This window comes from Tenrec ecaudatus, chromosome 7 (genome assembly GCF_050624435.1).
Source record: "Tenrec ecaudatus isolate mTenEca1 chromosome 7, mTenEca1.hap1, whole genome shotgun sequence".
In the NCBI taxonomy this organism is placed as follows: Eukaryota; Metazoa; Chordata; class Mammalia; order Afrosoricida; family Tenrecidae; genus Tenrec; species Tenrec ecaudatus.
The window spans coordinates 24941898-24961040 of record NC_134536.1 but is presented as its reverse complement, the minus strand read 5'-3'; the positions used below and the strand labels follow the sequence as shown (position 1 = coordinate 24961040).

At 46.5% G+C, this 19143-nt stretch overlaps 1 protein-coding gene and 1 non-coding gene across 3 annotated transcripts; one reads left to right on the top strand and one right to left on the bottom strand.

Annotated features, from left to right (window-relative positions):
- Positions 1–1376: 1376 nt before the first annotated feature.
- FUCA2 (alpha-L-fucosidase 2) lies at positions 1377–16065 on the bottom strand. Of its 2 annotated transcripts, XM_075554444.1 has the most exons (7): positions 15572–15878; positions 13669–13856; positions 8913–9252; positions 7380–7590; positions 6964–7154; positions 4308–4416; positions 1377–1684 (listed from the first exon to the last, which is right to left on the bottom strand). In XM_075554444.1, exons 1-7 carry the CDS (start codon positions 15790–15792, stop codon positions 1544–1546), a joined length of 1401 nt encoding a protein of 466 aa, XP_075410559.1. In that variant the 5' UTR covers positions 15793–15878; the 3' UTR covers positions 1377–1543. The 2 variants fall into 2 exon arrangements, with proteins under 2 accessions (XP_075410559.1, XP_075410560.1); XM_075554445.1 differs by lacking the exon at positions 1377–1684 and having other exon boundaries at positions 4397–4530; positions 15572–16065.
- A 1409-nt stretch (positions 16066–17474) lies between these two features.
- LOC142453905 (U4 spliceosomal RNA) lies at positions 17475–17615 on the top strand. Its single transcript, XR_012785464.1, has one exon. It is a non-coding gene; the product is annotated as a U4 spliceosomal RNA (small nuclear RNA).
- Positions 17616–19143: the final 1528 nt, after the last annotated feature.

Here is a 19143-nt window from a genome sequence, read left to right as displayed (position 1 = left end):
GACCAAAGAAGTTAGTGAGCTTACGCCAAATGAGATCATTATGCCTCCGAATCAACTCCATGGCAGTGGTTTGAGTGTGAACTTGGGGTATTGACGCTGACAAAAGGATCGTTTGGTCTTCTTCTATCAGTGCTTAACCAGATGTCGAGCTCTATCTTTGTCCTCCACTTACAAATACTCATTAAACCCCATACCTAGGAATAATTTACCCAAATGCTTCTTTTTGTCCCTTTCCTCATTTTGAAAAGGAGGGTCAGAATTTAGAAAACACATGTTTCAAACAAAAAGCTGATCTACTTTTGAATTAAACTTCCTCTAACTTATTTGGGGTTTTGTTTTGTACTATCATCTAATACTTGGAATCATATAAAAACCTGCATATTGGATTGCTAATAAACTGTTCATTTGCAAGTTAAGGCTATTAAAGTATCCACATAAATACTTTTGATGGTTTCAAAACTCTGATAGTTGTAGAAACTTCAAAAATTAGTAAGTTTTTTTTGGTGCTTGAGGGTCTTTGTTTGCTTGTTTTTAAACTGCAGCATGATTTAAGGACATGATGGTCTGTTTTGTCAACGCTCTTTGGAAACATTTGGGAGAACAAAATGTTTGTCTGCCGTTGGTTAATGTGAACCTGTAGCCCTTCCACCAATGATAAAGCCAGATTGATGGATCACCTCGAATTGGAGTAGATGTTTAATCAGTTTTCTTTAAATTTATATCAAAATTCAGATCACTTTTGCTTTGTTCTTAGAGAAGATCTGAGTAGGTGTCCTATTTCACCTTGGTTTTCACTTTTAATTGATTAAAGGCAAATACTCTAAGGAAATTCATAAATCTTAATTGAACCTTAAATTAGCCCCTTTACAAAAATACCTCCATATCGTCAATCCTTTATCTCCACCAAGAAAAGGAAAAAAAAAGAGAGAGAGAGAGAGAGAGAGAGAGACAAAACCAGAAAGAATCTGCACTGAAATACTACAAGTAGTTAACTGAATGGTAAGTTTACCTGAAATTTCTGTTTTCTTCTTTGAGTATTCTAGATATTTCAGAATATTTACTGTGAAATGATACATTTTATTTATTTTTAAAAGATAAGTTTTAATAAAAAGACAATGACCAGAACCATTGGAAATATAACTAAGGCAAAGTTATTATAGATCACCAATTCCTAGCTACTCTGAAAACATTCCCAGCTCTGAACCACAAGCTGAAACAAGGTCATTATGAAAGACTTCAGTGGCAAAGTGCAAGTGTGGTAGAAAGTTAGACCAGGGAGCGTTATGTCACCGTGAAGATCATTGACCCAAGAAAGGGTTCGCTTACCTAAATAATCACTTTCCTTGACCAATGTGGCATATGTTTCACTTATGTGCTTTCTCTTTAACAGTTTTATTGGCCCTTCGCCCAGATGCTTTACAATTCAGTAATTCAGCCCTATCGAGAAGAGTTGTACAATCATCGCCACAATCAATTCTTGAACATTTTCTTCTTCCTTGTACTCAAGTGAGTTTCTCCAGGAGCCCTGTTGTGCTGCTGCCCGTCAGAGCACGTGGGTCAGTGCCAGGGCCCAGCCCCACTTACAGGGAAGCTGACTGATGCTGAGCCGTGGCAGGTGTACCACAAAGCCACTTTCTTCCCCAAAAGTCCAGTTAAGTGACTGTCCGTGTCCCAGCAGTTTTACCTGAAATTGTAAATGTATACACAACTGTCAGAACGTTCTTCCCTCTCATTCACCCACTTTTTAATTGGGAAGGAATGAATGGCGTGGTTGTTTTTTTTTAAAAAGCATTAAAGACCAATTCATTGTTTACCTTTTCATGTTTGAGATTTTTAATCCTTGATTCAACTGAGTACATGCCTCTGTCTTGCTCCTTCCTATGCTACTCTCCGAAGGAAGTAAAAGAGCAAAGGCCCGGGGAAAGAATTCTAGAGAGACTAGATGGAGTGGCCAAGTGGGGGTACTGCTGAAGAGAGGAGGGGCGGTAGAAAAGTAACTGCCCAACGATGGCCTGCCCACTCCTTGCACAGGATGCTGGGAGAACGGCTGCCCTCGCTTACCCTGTACTGTTCCCACTTACCCCACCACACCCTGGGCCCGGACTCCCCAGGAATCACCACTAGTCAACAAGACATGTGTTTTATCAGTCATTACTGTTAACTTTATACAATAAGGAGGCTTCCAAATTTTTATGGAAAAATGGAATTAAAAGATAATGGAATTTTCCCATGAACTTTCTAAAGCTCCCAGGACATCCTTAGACTAAGTGAATGCAATAAGTACTTTTGTTTTTTAAATCATTTTATTGGGGGCTTGTACAACTCTTATCACAATCCATCCATCCATCGATTGTGTCAAGCACATTTGTACATTTGTTGCCATCATCATTTTCAAAACATTTTCTTTCTACTTGAGCCCTTGGTATCAGCTTCTCATTTTTCCCCTCCCTCCCTCATGAGCCCTTTGATAATTTATAAATTATTATTTTTTCATGTCTTACACTGTCCGATGTCTCCCTTCACCCACTTTACTGTTGTAATCCCCTGGGAGGGGATTATAGGTAGATCATTGTGATCAGTTCCCCCTTTCTCCTCCCACCTTCCCCTTACCCTCCTGGTATGACTACTCTCAATACTGGTCATGAGGGGTTTATCTGTCCTGGATTCCCTGTGTTTTCAGCTCTTATCTGTACTTGTATACATGCTCTGGTCTAGCCAGAATTTTAAGGTAGAATTAGGGTTATGATAGTAGGGGGGAGGAAGTATTAAAGAACTAGAGGAAAGTTGTATGTTTTGTCAGTGCGATACTGCACCCTGTCTGGCTTGTCTCCTCCCCGATACCATTCTGTAAAAGGATGTCCAGTTGCTTGCAGATGGGAATTGGGTCTCCATTCCACACTCCCCCCTAATTCACAATGAGATGATTTTTGTTCCGGGTCTTTTATACCTGATCCCATCGACACCTCATGATCACACAGGCTGGTGTGCTTCTTCCATGTGGGTTTTGTTGCTTCTCAGCTCGATGGCCGCTTGTTTATCTTCAAGCCTTTAAGACCCCAGACACTATATATTTTGATAGCCGGGCACCATCAGCTTTCTTCACCACATTTGCTTATGCACCCGTTTTATCTTCAGCAATCATGTTGGGAATGTGAGCATCATGGAATGCCAGGTTAATAAAACAAAGTGTTCTTGTGTTGAGGGAGTACTTGAGTAGAGGCCCAATGTCCATCTGCTACCTTTAATACTAAACCTATAAATATGTGTACATAGATCTATTTCCCCATCATCTATAAATATATTTTCATATATACTTGCCTATATTTAGACCCTTTGCCTCCTAGTTCTTTCCTGTATTTCCTTGTACTTTCCTCATGTCCCACTCTCATGTTCAGCCTTCCTTTGGGTTTCAGGAATTCCTATCGGTATTTGATCTTTGATCAAATTGATTACTGTTGCCTTTGATCAAGCACTACCAGGCCTCCCACACCCTCCTCGCCATCGATTTTAGATCACTTAATTTGTTCCCTTGTCCTTGGAAAATAAGTAGTTTTATATATGTCCTGGGGTTCATTAAAACCAGAACTTTCTGGAGTAATAAAAGCAAACTGCATGAATTTTGAGACAGCACGTTTATTTGGCGTCAGTGAGAGCACAGGCAACGACAAGATCAGCAGTGTCGTATCCAGGCCACTCATCCAGTAACAAAATATGAACACTGAACTCCATCTCTCTGCCTTGCCAGCCACAAAGGTGAGGCTTACGTAGAAAAGGCATTGTATATGGACAATTCACCTCCATTGGAGTCTAATTTCTTAATGATACTAAGCTATAAAACAATGAGCCCAATGTCAGACCTATGACAGTGATTGTAACGGTTAAATGAATCATAACCTTTCTCCAAAGCTTTTTTGTGAAATTTGTAAGAAAAGCATGCTCTCTCTTATTCAGATATGTTCTGGGTGGGGCATCAGGCATGCACCTGGATCCCAGTCTTGCAGAAAGAATCCTTTTGACTGCATGCAGTCTGACTCAACACCATGGAATCACTGCAAAGGTTAACGTCTGTTTTGCATGGGTGTACATAGAGATGGTGTAGCTCTTTGAAAGTTTGGTTTTCTAGGAAATGAAAACAAAATTTCAAAAGTTTGGGCCAAATACACTGCCATTGATGGAGGTACTTTTATAAGGTATTTTTTTAAGCACATGCAGTCCTTTTTTCTTAAAGTTTGAAAGGTTGTACAGTTCCAGAGGCTATCCTTGCCAGCAATTTAAGGGAGTGAAGAGATAGCAAAGACCCCTCTTACCTTTGTGGAACCCCAAGTAGCTTTGGGTTGGCCAAGAAACAGCTTCCCCGATGCGGGCCATTGAAGGAAAAAGGCATAGACAACATTTTCTTTAGGTTTGGATGTATACCTAGTTAAAGTGGACAACAATAAAACTGTAATAACAGAGATATGTCCCACTCTTCTCATTGCCTATGTGAGGGCCAAGTCTTCAATTATGTTCCAGGGGCCCATTTACCAACATCTTCATTAAAGAAAGGAAAGAAAATTAGCCTTTGGTGACCTAAAAACCTCTCCCTTCCCATCTCCCAAATATTAAAAGGAAGTTCTTAGAAGAGAACAGGTTTTAAAACTTAGGATTATACATTAGGTGACATTTCACAGGACAGGTCAGTCAGCTGTACCTTCAACATTCCAAACACGCTGTGTTTCAGCTCATCCTTTGCCATCCCCAGTGGACCCTCGCTGATCCCACTTTCTCCCTGTTTCCTGTCTCCATTCCCCCTTTCCTCACACTTTGTAAATACCCTTGGGTAAATGCTGCCTTTCCCATTTTAAAAGGTTGATTATTCTAACATGGGAGGAGTGTGGTCCCACACCTGTAGGGTCATTCGTTATTAACACACAGACATACCTCACTGCCCTGGAGTTGATGCCAACTCAGAGTGACCTCATAGGACAGGGTCGACCTGCCACTGGGTTTCTGAGACACTAAACTCTACAAGAGACCAACACCTCATGGTTCCCCGCCGGAGCATCTGTTGGTTTCCTTATAGTTAACAGCCAGCACATAACTACTACAACTCCTCAGTAGCCTGCTTTTTAAAAATAGTTTAATTGGCATTACTTCACACATCATACACTTTAATCATTCAGGCATATTAAGAAGATTGGTGCGATCATCACTACAGCCAATTTCAGAACATTCTCTTAGACTCGTTGCTGTTAGCTCCCATTTCCCCCTCCCTCCCCTGCCATGCTTCCAGGGACTTATCAACCCAGTTCCTGTCTCTATAGATCTCCCTGTTCTGGATTTCATACACAGAAAATCATACAGAATACAAACAAGCAAAATATGCAACAATGACTAGACAAAAGATAGAAAACCTCAAAACTAAGAGCAGAAAATATTAAAATAGAGACAACTTTAAAAGGGTCAAAAGGTAGCTCCATGAAGTGAGCATTGAAGATACAGGTGCTATAGTAAAGTGTGGGAAAGAAACAAGGAGGTGCCTGTCAGGAAAAGTAAGATCTAAAGTCCTAACGACTTGTTTTTAAACAAGCAGCTATCTAAGTAAGGCATCAACTAAGGCCACGTGGAAGAATCATTCCCGCCTCTGTGATCGAAGGATTGTAAATAATAAAATCCAAAGAAGGGATGATTAAATCACAAACACCTAGTTTGCAGAAGGCTATGGGGTAACAGTGGAAGCCCAAAATCCACCTGCTGGGTCCCTACGTGGATTAAGTCTGCAGGGAATGCCCTCTGGCCACAATGGACGGGTGATAAGCCTTGCTATTAGGCAGCACTGTAAAGTCGATTATGGCAGACGTGGCTAGCTCACCATGTGATGATTTACTATTCCATCTCCCTTTTGACCCATTTTAAAGTTTTGTGCATTTTTAATATTTTCTACTTTCTTTTCTCTTGAGGTTTTTCTCTTTACCTGCTCATTGTTGTTGCTCTTTTTTTTTTTACTCCCTGTTTGTGTTTTGTGTTATTTTCTATGAAATCCAGGATCGGGGGCGCTATAGAGACAGTAACTGGATTAATGATTACCCAGGGCCACGGCAGGAGAGCTTGGGGGTAGACAGGGAGCTGATAACGATGACTATGAGAAGAAAGTGTTCTGAAATTGACGATGTGGTGATGACTGCACTCTTCCTAATATGACTAAACGATAAATTGCATGACATATGAAGCATATGCCAATTAGTCTTTTAAAAAATAGGAAGAAGAAAATAAAATCAAAAGAGCCAACTAAATAAAAAATTTTAATTTCCAGTCTGTAGATTGGTTCTCTTTTTCCGCTCTTTTGGTGAAATATTGTGATGTGTGTAAGTATCTAGGTTTTTGGAGTCCCCAGTCATCTAGTTTGTCTTCTGTTCTTTGTACATTTTCATCTTCGATTGATAGTGTATTTATGCCATTTTGGGGAGCCTTCCGTTTGTCTATGTTTTCCTTGATAGTCTTTATAGAGTCTTAGGTTTTACATTTAGATCTTGATCCATCTTGAATTGGTTTTTGTGTGCAGTGACTGTTGGAATCCAAAATTACCCACCATTCAGTTCTAGGTGCCTCGCTGGCACAGTGGTTAATGGTGAAAGGCTCGGTGGCTTGGATGTACCCGTAGCTCTGAGTGAGACCAGATCTGGCTTCCATAAAGAGGCCAGCCTCGGAACGCCCAGGGGACAGTTCTACCCTGCCCTTTAGGTCGCTCTGAGTCAGCGTCAACTCAGCAACACCTAACAATGGGAGATGTCTAGTGACGCTAAACCATACACCCTCAACATGCTAGGTCCCTCCCTTCCTTTCTTTCTATGCGAGTGAGTCAAGTCTGGACAGCACCTTGTGCAGGCAGGCACTCCTCCAAGTCCCCCTGGTCTTCTCTTTCTAACTGTGGGAAATGTTCAATGCCGTCCTCTAGCACACCGTTTGGTTTCACTAGTGACTTACCATACATCCGGAGTCACAGTGTCATTTGAAGATTTCCAAGGGTGGGTCCCATAAATGGCTTCTCCGTTGACATTTAGCCAGGCCCCCATTTGCCTCAATCGCTCCTCAAAAATTGGCGATATTGTGCCATCTTCAGTGGGCCCAATATTCATCAGAAGATTTCCTCCACATGAAACTGTTTCTACAAGAACCTAAAATGAAGAGTATATATAGCTCTTAAATAGATCAAATGTGGCATCAGTATAGTGGACTGCCTTATTGACACGCGTGTGGCAGTCACTATCTCGCCCAACAAACAAAAAGGAAAAATATGCCCATGTTCCATAGGCCATTGAACTATACAAATCCTAATAAGCGCCCACACGCCCATACTACTGCCACCATGCCAGCAATAGTCACCAGAGAGCTGACTGTACCTTTACCAAGTCTTCGATTGTGAAGAAGTCCTGGATCCCAGCATTCCTTCGATAGCCCCAGGATACCTTGTCTATTGTCATGCAGTTTTCCCATTTATGCTGCAATATGTGTTCTGGGTTGTAGCGATCGCTACAGGTATAGTAGCCACCGTGCTTACAGATGTCCCCGTCTCCCCAACGGTCATTGGTGACCACGGTGTCCCGAACTGGGCTGAAATGAAAATGAACTTTTTCAATGCAAACAAACAATCTTTTTAATATACAAGAAAACATCACTGCTAAGTGCTCTAACCACAATCCACTCCTGAAAGATGACCTCAGCAGACTGTCATGGAAATTCTGCAGGTCAGAAGTTAAATAAAGCTCGGGTGCTTGAAATCCTGGCACTTGTATTTCTTAGCTCCTTGACAAAATGAGTGACTTAATTCTACTGGATAACCCATTTCTTCACCTGCTGATTCAAACAGGGATAACGGCTATACAATCTAGTCTGGGGCCCAGCATATATAGTGTTTGTAAAAAGTAGTAGACATGTTTGAAACTTCCCCCTGATATAATTTAAATAGTAGCCAAACGGATTTCCACTCGGGTGTTTTTTCTCCAGGGACTGAATCAATCTCATACATTACACTCTAGCTAATGGTTGTACTCAGTCATGAAAAAGTAACTGCTCCCATGATATAACCAACCCCCTGTGGCATAAAACATCCCCACAAGGTTTTTTACCCTGGCAGGTAGTGGTGGGACGATTTGGTTCACGACTGAAAGTGGATTGCTCCCAGTCCTTTCCCTTATAGGAAGTAACTGGGAAAACTGCGGCCTAGAATCTGGACCAGAATCCAGTCCTAGCCAGAATACTGCTACAGGTGCCCATGGTGGGCCATGGAGCAGAAGCAGATCGTTCCTTGATTGTTACAGCACAATACCAAGTACATTCGAGCTATACATTTGGGCCTTATAGTTTCAGCCTAACAAAGACACCCAGAACGCCCTGATGTAGTGGGGTCAGCCCTGAACATGCCACAGAAGGAACAAGAAGTGAGAATGTCAATGATGACGGAAAAGAGAAGACGAACAAGGGCGGCATTGACTGGGCAGCAAGGACTAACCGCCGCTTAGCAGATAAACAGAAGCAGCTGGAGGAACTGAAAGTATGTCACAGCATGACAGTGGTCAATAACATGCCAGAACAGAGGCAGTAGTGGGGGCGGTGGGGGAATATCTTCCAGCTCCCTGATCCTGTCGTTAATAGTCTGATCTCAACATGAGGCTGTTGTGCTGTGTTTGACTTCTGATTTATTTGTTCCTGATGCTTCTTCATCTTGATAATGAGACTTCCGAGAGTTCATAAATTCCATTATCTTTTCATTCCGTTTTTCCACAAACTTTTTGAAGCCCCTAACCTATCTTGTAGGCATTGAGTCCCACGCCCCTTACCACAAGGGAGACGGAAGTATTTCAAGCAAGGGGATGAAAACATGACATGTGTAAGAGAAGGTCAAGGTCAGCACGACGATCTGATAGCACACCCACCTCTCATTGTACAGCCAGGCCAAGAAGCCGGTGCTGTTCCAGTAGTCGTCCGGGGCCCCTCCATCGCCATCCGCCCACAGCACCTCGGGCTGGTAGGTGTTCACTAGCTCGTAGAGTTCAGGCAGTGTTTTAGAAACTGGAAATTGCCGCGTACGGAATGAACGGGATTTGTCCTCAAGGAAGAGTGGGTTGAACCACTCAAAGAGGGAGTAGTACAGCCCAAAGCGCAGGTCAGTCCTGCTCCGAATGGCCACCGCGAGTTCCTGGACAATGTCCCGCGCAGGCCCTTCATCGACGGCATTCCAGTTCCACGAGTACTTTGAGCCCCACAAGGTGAAGCCTGGAGAAGATGAGGATTGTAAATGTGTGTACACAAATCCATTTGCCTGTTGTTAAATCAGATGACGCGCAACCCCAACCCAACCCTGTGCCGCCGAGCCCGTTCTGACCCATGGCACCCCAGCGAGACACAGACCAACCTGCTCCCTAGGGTCTGCCCTCTTTGCAGAAGCAGGCCGCCAGCCCTTTCTTCAGCAGCACCACTGGGTGGTTCCAACTGCCAAAGTGGTGGTGCCACGGGGGATCTCAGCAATACATGAAGAACTTACTCTACAAATGATGAGTTTATGGTCTTTTTTTTTCAGAGTGTGTATACTACTTCTGTACAAGAAATAAATGAGAGGTTACCACGGGTAGAACCAGATCCTTTTTTGTTTTTTAAGTTACTTCCAGGATCCACCCTTCAATTTCTAGGATCTGACCTGTTGCCCCAATTTTCCTTCTCAGAGGATATGCTGCGTGAGGAATAGCATCATGTCTGCAGCCTCCTCCTAGCACAGGGGCAAACACAAAGACAATAGCAGGTAACAGCTGGCCACAGAGAACATTTGCCACGTGGGCCAGGCTGAACAATGGCTGTAGCTACTCTTTATAATGGTCCGGTGGCATACTCCCGGAAGTCTTGGAAACCAGCCATGAAAGGACACTGCAGTAACGGCCTGCTGGACCACAGCGGACCTCTGGCTTCCCGAATGCCACCAGGTGAGGGTCAGACACGCACGCTCTATTTTCTCTCTCTCTTTCTTGGTTTTCTTTTTTGTATATATAACATTTTATTGGCATATAATTCACATGTCATGCAATTTGATAATCCGATCATATTAAAAGTTGTACAAATCATTACTGCAATCAATTTCAGAACATTTTCTTCTTTCTGATAGTCATTGTCATTAGCTCCCCTGTTCCCCACCCCAACCCCTTCTGCCAGACTCTCAAGAAACCATTATTCCACTTACTATCTCAATAGATATATAGACAGATAGTGTACATCTGTCCTGGATTTCATATACAAAAACAACAATGATAGAGAAAAGCCTTGGTCAAAAGAAAGCAGAAAATGTTAAAAACTAGAACAAATTTAAAATAGATCAAAAGGGAGAAATCAAATGATGAGGCGTTAAATTTTAGCCTAACTACATCTGCAATAATACACTTTCCAAACTATTTTGCATATAGCATGGTTCTTCGTCTCTCTGACTGAAGGCCAGAGGGGCTTGATCAGAGGATTACTTCATTCCCCTACACATTTTTCCCCCTTCACTGTTAAAAACAAAAAGCAAAACAATTTTAAAATGGGTCCAAAGTGAGATCAAATGATAATACATTTTACCCTGACTCCATCTGCCATAATCCATTTTACCTTGCTTTCTGTCTGATAACAAGGCTGTTCTCATCCTTCCACTGTGATCAGTGGGATTAGCCAGAGGATTAATTTATGCAGATCCCTGCAAACGGATTTTGGGCTTCCACTGTCATCGATAGCCTTCTGCAAACCAGGCTTTCACAATTTAGGCTCTGATACCATTCCTTCCTTTGGACTTGGATTTTAGTGTTTACAGTCCTTGGATCACACAAGCTGGTATCCCTCTTCCATGTGGATTTAGTTGTTGCCTCGCTTAAAAGCCTGCTTGCTTGAAGACAAGCCTTTAAGACCTCAGACATTACTCCTTCTGATAGCCAGGTGCCATTTAGCTTCCTCGCAAAACTTGCTATGACACCAATATCTGCAGTGATCTCTTCATGTGGGCGAGCATCAAGCAGAACCAGATCACAAGAACCAACTGTTCTTAGATTGGAACTAGAATTAAGGGTGCATACTCCGTCCTGCTTTACCTGTTTGGATACCAGTTAGTCCTCCCACGGCCCCCTACTTCTATGCTGGCTGCATGGATAGTTCATTGCAGCGGTCACACCGAACCCGCAGACAGTATTCACAATCAAGGTCAGTTAATAGGTCACCACAAGTCAGGATCTGCAAACTAAGGACACAATCGTGTCCACAACAACAGCTCTCCTTGGCCAGGAGCCACGTCTCTTTGCAGCCCTCAGCCTGGGTCTTTGCTTGCATGGGCCAGCATGCCAGCCCATGTGTCACTCTGTCTCGCAGTCCCACAGTCTTGGGCCAGATGAGGAGGAAATACCCCTTCGTGTTGGTGCTGCCGTCTCTGATGCAGCTGGTCACGGTGACCTCCACCCCTCCGGTCAGATCTGGGAGGTGCTCTGGCAAGGTTCTCAGGTTTCCCTCTCCACTGCTCCCTCAAAGATGGCTCATCCTGATAGGCAGGGGGAGGGTGCCGAAAACTGGCCAACCCCCTCGGTGAGTGTGCCACATAACCTTCCGCATAGTCCCCCCAATCATTTAGTGGGAGTTATAGAGACTTGGGTAGAAGAACTATATCACTCCACCACACATTCCAGTTTTTGTTAGGATTGTGTGTTACTACATTGTGATTCTGAAAGCACTAACGACCCACGTATGATAATTCGCCTTTACTCTCATCTAATGAGGCCCATCCCCACTCGTTCTATAATTTCATACACACCCACTGCATTCCCCTCTTGCTCAAGAGCCACATGCGTGGGTGTCAATCTTTCAATTACCTAAAAGTGAATTAATTATCTAGCACCTAAATGGAAAAGAAAGATAATGGAAGCCACTGTACAAGCCTTTTGAAACAATTCATATTTTAAAAGGAATTTGCCATTAGGCTGCAGGGTTTTCTATATAAAAACAGTAGAAGAGGTCGTATGAATTAAAATAGCACACATGTCTCAACCTTAGTGCGTCGGAATACAATGGTTCTTGTGTGTATAAAGTGCTCCTGGTGAAACACTTTGAAATTGGCACAAGATCAACTCACTCTCTAGATTCTTTATAACAAACTTTTCAAAGATTTTCATAGTAAGTTTCAAAGCAGTATCAATATCTCAGTATGCCGATTGAAGATTTTCCACGTTGGCAGATCCTGTCTAAGGCACTAAAACCACCGGGGCCTTTACAATGTCACCGCCATTCTGTGGTCACCACAGGTACAGCGCACACTTTGGCCTTCCCTCTTAATACTTCAGCGGGTGCATTTTATAGAAGCAATGAAAACATTTGATTACATGGGGCGGGGAATTTTATAACTGTGGGCTGAGTCTTCTGTATGATGAGTTTGGTTTTGATTTGTTTGTGTTTCTAAATAAACTTACTAATATTTAGAAATATTCAACAAATAATACTTAGTGAGCTTATTTTAAAAACAAGAACAAAACTCAACTTTCTGTAATACTGACGAACCAATCCTCCTGGTATAGGGGTTATATCTTGGTCTACTAATTGCAAGAGCAGCAGTTCAAACTCACCAACTGCTCCTCAGGAGAAAGATGAGGTTTTCTGCTCCTGTAAAGATTTACAGCCTCAAAAACCCAAAGAGGCCAGTTCTACCCCATAGTAGAGGGTCTCTAAGAGTCAGAATTGACTCAATGGCAGGGAGATGTTGTTGTTGTTGTTGAGGGGCTACGTTGTACCATACGGTTAGGGAAGTTCCTAGCCATCAGAAAACCAAGGTAATCACAAGCAACTAGACTTTGTAAATATCCATCTTTGCAGGAAAAATGTCAGTTGGGGGAGGGGGGGCGCGGGGGCAGAAATCACTATGGAGTGCCCAAAAGGAGGCCAAGGAGAAAAATCATCTCAGAACTCCGTCCCATGGTTTTGATTTCTCGTATCCCCGGCCCTGGAGAAAACAGTGAGGCAGGCTGAGGCCACGATGGCCACGCACAAGAAGCCACTAATGATTTTACGTGAAAGTGGGCAGTATCAGCGTGTGGGTCTTTCTCCATTTTATAGACAGGAGAACGGTAGCCAGTGGCATCTGTTCTCACACTGCCGCAGCCCTCTTTCCCTCAGCTGCTCTTCCTCCACCTCTGATGGACCAGGGCACCATTCTCAACCCAATCCCTTCTGCCAGGCGAGCTGAATCTCCTTCATCACTACAACTCCTCCACAGGTGGCCAAAAGTACAACCCAGTCTGGCCATCACAGGGGACTGCCACCTCCTGACCCGCAGGGGCCCCCTGCCCAGCTCCAGGATCCATCACAGGGGTGGAGTGCAAGGGAGTGGTGTCATGAGAAACTTTGCCTTATGCTCTGTGTCACCCCCTAAGTGCTTTCGTCCAATCCTGGGAATCTTGTTAAAGATACACGCACAGAGTGTGGCCATTTTTCCTGTTTCCCGGAGGGTGATTTTTCTATATGCCTGCCCACTTGGGTGGAACTTGGAGTCCCTCATTTATCAGCAGGTGTCAGTAGTGGCTCTGGATGCTCCTAAGCAGAAAATCTGATTCCATAGAGATAATCTTGCTATTGGTTTCTTCTCCCCTAAGAACGACTTCACGTTTCCTAAGCAGGGGCAACGTTCGTCTCACTTACCTTCATGATGTTTGGTGGTTAGGACCATGTACTTTGCGCCAGAAGCCTGAAGAAGATCCGCCCACTGACTGGCATTAAAGAACCGTGCAGTGAACTGTGGTCCAAAATCTTCATATTTGAAATCAGGAGGGTAGTTTTCCTTCATAAATTTCACAAACTCCGGTTTCTTTTCCCCTTGCCAGTACCACCTACAGGGAGGAAAGGGCATGCACGTGAACAGGCCAGCGCTGCACCAGCCCGCAGTGCCAGCCCTACTCAAGTACTGCCTAGATTCATCCCTTAGCTTGTCTTGCCCTGAAAGAGATCTTGTCACCGTCCTTGTCGTCATCCCCAGGAGTCCATTCTAACTCAGCAACCCCCAAGGACAACAGAACAAACATAGCCCGGGCCTGCGCCAATCCTCACAATATTTCTGGTTGAGCCCTTGTTGTAACCAGTGTATCGATCCATCTCCTGGAGACACTTCCGTTTTTCACTGACCCTCTCTACCTTACCAAGCATGATGCCCTTTCCCAGGGACTGGTCCCTCCATAGACCCAGCCTTCACCACACATGTATGACTCCAGCGGTTTTGGACCCACCCATCACCACCCACAGCTGAACAGGAGCAAGACCTGGTGATCTGCCTCCAAAAGGTCAAAGTTAAACTCTCTGTCATCAAGTCCATTCTGACCCCTAGGGGCAGGCTAGAACTGCCCTGCGGGTTTTTGAGACAGTAATGCTTTACAAGGAGCCCTGGTGGCATAGTGGTTACAAATTGGGCTGCAATCTGCAAGGTCAGCAGTTCGAAGCCACCAGCCATTCTGTGGGAGAGAGTCTGGGCTTTTTAAAAAGAGTTATGGTCTCAGAAACCCACAGGGGCAGTTCTCCCAGTCGCTAGTTGGAACCGACTTGATGGCAGTGAGGTTGGTTTTGGAGTTTGAAACACTTTACAGAAGTAGAAAGTCTCCTTTTCCCTCCCGCCGAGCGGTCGATGATCTTGAACTGCTGACCTTCTGGTGAGCAGCCCAACCACAGGACCCACTACTCCATCAGAAGCCACAAAGGAAAAGATGGGAGGGCCACTGATGGAAGAGGTGGCTGGTCCCATGGAGGGATCCCGAAGCATCTTCTCCAGGTGCAACTACTCGCCTCAGTCCTGGTTGCACAGAAGCAATCCTGAACCACACCTAAGCCAGGAGTTACCACTACGACTAGAGCAACACAAAAATGGAGTAACCATAGACAATACCAAGGCTGACAAGTGGCCCCCAAGAATAGAGAAGTCAGCCACAAAACGGAAACTGGCCAGAACACAAGGCTATGGACTAAACACTTGAGGTTGTACTGAACACCTATGGCTACACCCCACCCCACCCCCCAAAATCGTATAGCAACCCCCCAGCTAACAGCCCAGAGGGGAGAGTTTCTGGACCGCTGCAACAAAGCAGAACTCTCCCGCACTCTCGCCTGTTTTTCTTGACTTGCTCTTGGGATGTGCGAATGGCCGTTGGAATACATGGGTTCCGGCTGTCCGGCTCAGAGGGTTGTGCTCATGGGAGAACGTGGCCTAATCGCTGGGCGAAGCTTAGAGACCGCAAGGCCAGCCCTGATGCCCAAGCTCCGCGGTCACAAGGTGCTCAAGACACCACCAGGGCTCCTGCCTCCAAGAGGGGGCCCGACGGGCCAGTTGTGCTCCGGAACACGTGGTGTCGCTGTGAGTCAGAAGCGACTCGAGGGCAAGGGCCAACCCAAATCGCTCGATTTCTTGGAGGGCGAGTCACCTGCCGGCGTGATCTCAGCCCGGAGTCCAGGGGGTGCTGGACAAGGCCGGCAAGGAACCCCACGCCGAACGGGCGGGGCGCCCCGGGGGCGGGGATCGACCGGGCCCAGCCCGCGGGACCGGGACCGGGGTCGCGCTCACCAGAACCACTCGCTGCCGAACGCGGGCACGGAGAACACGCCCCAGTGGAGGAAGACGCCCAACTTGGCCTCGTCGAACCAGCGCGGGAGCGGCCGCGCGTCCAGGGCCTCCCAGGTGGGCGCGTAGCGCGGGCCGCCGGCGGGGCGCGCGGGCGGCGGCAACAGCAGCAGCAGCAGCAGCAGCAGCAGCGGGAGCGCCCGGCGGGGCCGCCCCGGGCCCATGGCCGCCAGCTCGCCCGCCCGGCCGCCTCCCTGCTCGGCTCGCCCTCGCCGGCTCCGCGGCGTCACCTGACCCAGCGGCCCTGCCCCAACCCCGCGGCTCGCCAGAGGCCGCTTCCGGATGGCGGCTCACAGGGCGCAGGGGCCGCCTGCCCAGGGCCCGGCGTGAAGGCCTCTGCCAGGAGGGTGGACGACACGCGGGCTGTCACACTCCCGCGACACCCGCGACATCAGAGCCGCCGTGCGGATGGCGCCAGGCCCAGCGGGCTGTCCTCCCCTGGTGCCTATCGCCAGGACTCAGAGCCTGCTGAGCAGCACCGAACCAGACCCAAGTGGTGCTGAACCGCTCCACTTGAAGACGAGGTGGCCTGACGGAAGCCGAACCGCACACACACACACACACACACACACACACACACACACACACGGAGTGAAGTTTAAGGAAGCACCTGCAGCCAGAAAAAGAAACTAGTCTTCTCTCTGTCTGTCTCTCTGTCTGTCTCTCTTTGTCCGTGTTTCTTCTCTCTCTCTCTCTCTCTCTCTCTCTCTCTCTCTCTCTCTCTCTCTCTCTCTCTCTCTCTCTCTCACCCACCCCCCCTAAGAAGCAGCCGCAGAAAAAGACCCCAGAACCTTGGCCTGTTTAATCAGTCCCGCAGAAGAGTCACTGCCATCCAGCTCCACTCCAGCGAAATCCTCTTGACCCTCCAACGAAACTGTGGACTTAGACTTGAAAACCCTATGGGGCAACTCTGCGGGTCCTAGAGGGTTGCTATCAGTCGGAGTTGCCCGGGAGCAGTGGATTGATGTGCTTCCATGCCATCTTATTGGATCACTAACTTCAGGACTTCTGAGTCACCTCTTAAGTAGGGAGAAACAGACCCATTAGAGAGAAACCAGTCGCCATGAGTTAATTCCAGGTCATAGCAACATTATAGGACAGAGTGGCTCTGTCCTCTGAGGGTGACAAGACTTTAGATTCTATACAGAAAACAAACACCCTTCTAACTGGACCAATAAACAACATCAGAATGAATGGAGGAAAAAGTGAAGTTGGCACTGGGTTTCATGTTACTTGACCAAGTGAGCAGCAGTGGAGAAGTCAAAGGACGAACTTCATTGGTAAGCCTGCTGCCACGCCCTCTTGGAAATATCAAAAGCACAGCTGTCTCCTTGCAGACGAAGGTGTGCCCGATGCAAGCCACAGCCCTGTCAGTCACCTCATATGCACGTGAAAACCGGACAGTCAGTAAGGAAGCCTGGAGAGGAAATGATGCATCGGGTCACGATGCTCAAGAAGAGTACCGAGGGCTCTGTGGACGGTCAGAGAGTGAGCACGTCCGCCTTGGAGGAAATACAGCCAGAATACTCCTTGGACAAGAAGATGGAGAAAGCTCATCTCACCGACTTTTGACATGTTCTCAGGAGAACTTGTCCCTGGGGCAGGCAGCATGCTTGCTCAAAGAGCAAGGCATTGAAAAGGAGATGATGGTCAGCAATCCACTGACAGGTGACGGCGACAGTGGGCTCCAACCTAGTGATAGTGCTGAGGGGGCGAGACCAGGCCGGCCGTGGTCTGTCATGCCTGAGTCAGACCAAGTCAACAGCACCGAGCAGTGTCGGGGTAGACTAGCCCCTAACACATCATCACCGGTAGGTGCAACTGTACAGCGGTAATAAGTAAAGACAGCCTTGCGCAGTGGCAATGTCGTAGCCAATGAGGTTTACCTGAGGAGCGATTATTGCTAATTGAAAACTTTTCCCAATACCCCGCCGTGACCACTTGAAATATCGTTGGCACTGGCAATTTTTGACGGTCTCCATGGAAACTGGGTAAAATAAATAAAGACTATAGTAAAGTCATAGAGAGCATGAGAGAAGAGATTGAAATAATGGAGTCAAGCACATTTCATAGTAGCATGCTCACCTGAGTCTCACTTGTCGGTCCACGTGGAGAAAGGGAGAGATCTTTATTGCTAACCAAGGCTTTTAAATCTTTGGGGGCATCCAAGCCCACTAAGTACAGGTAAAGACACGTTATAGGTTATACCGCAATGAGAGGGGTACGATCTAGGGATATACACGTAATAGGAAGGGGAGGGATTGGGGGCACACATGTGACAAGGGCAGATCCTAGATCCAGGATGGCAGCCTAACTTTGGATGTCACAGAGCCGGTGTGACCTGTTCTCTGGCTCGCTATAGAAACCACTATCAGTAGGATGTAAACCCATCTACAGGGACCAGACTGACGGCTGCAAGCCTTTAGGGAGAAGTAGCCCATTGTCCTTAAGAGTAGGAAGTGGCCCCTACCTGTGGTGGGACCAGACAGTAGTCTGCAACTGACTGCCTTCAGGGAGGATGTCTGTAAGCACCTGACCTCCCACGTATGCTGGCAAAGAGCCTCTAATGTTTGGTATGTCTTTGTGGGAGACAAAGCTGGGGGAAAGTCTCCTTATAACCCCACAGACCAGATGGACATGGCTTTCTCCCAAGGCGCCCCAGATGACAGACCTTTGCTTAACCCTGTGCTACCAGACCGTCTGAAGGGCAGTCTTTCTATGCAAGTGAAGCAGATCCTGGCATAGAGCAGCACCAAAAGAATGTTCCTCACAATTCTCTAGTGTGCTGGGCTTCTAAGTCCCGAGTCCCCTGGCTGGTGCAAACTGTCACTGTGCTTGACCATTTAGCAAAATCAGTCTATCTAGAGCACTGCTTCTCCACCTGTGGGCTGTGACCCCTTTGGGGGTCGAACAAACCTTTCACAGGGGTCACCTGATTCATCACAGTAGCAAAATGACAGTGAGGAAGGAGCAATGAAAATAATTTTATGGCTGGGGTCACCACCACATGAGGAACGGTATGAAAGGGTCAAGACATTAGGAAGGTTGGGAACCACCGATCTAAAGACACCTTGGAAGAAATTTATTTCAGAAAAACCAGCCGTGAAAGCGATGGAGCACGGGAGCAGTCATGGATTGCAGCTGATGCCACAGCAGGTGGTGTGAACAAAGAAGGAAGTGACACAGCACCGCAGCGGCTGTCACTCTCCCCATCTCTGCTCCAGCCGTCTCCGCAGGCAGAGGAGCATTGCTTCCCGTGAGTGCAGCGTGGGAGTGTTTTCCCTTGATGGTACCACGGGGTGCATGCATGGCAGGAGTCGTAGCCTCACTCCCTGGGTCAGCGGAGCCCTGAGACAACCTTGCCAACTTTTCTATGCAGAATGATATATGCGACAAAATCCCATGCCAGCTTCTGTAGTCCTACCTGCAACGGTGAGAGATAGCTCTGCCAGCAACTGCCCTTTTGCGAGTGTCCCTTGCCCTCCCATGTCCTGGGTAACAGCCTTGTTTCCGTA

Bases quoted from the DNA above. Each gene is read 5' to 3' on its own strand.
- FUCA2 (XM_075554444.1), bottom strand. From the start codon at position 15,792: ATGGGCCCGGGGCGGCCCCGCCGGGCGCTCCCGCTGCTGCTGCTGCTG. The intron at 9,253-13,668 runs GTAAGTGAGACG...CATCTTCTCCAG, and splicing joins AACCACCAAACATCATGAAG to GCTTCACCTTGTGGGGCTCA. The intron at 1,685-4,307 runs GTAAGAGGGGTC...TTACAATTTCAG, and splicing joins CTACTTGGGGTTCCACAAAG to GTAAAACTGCTGGGACACGG.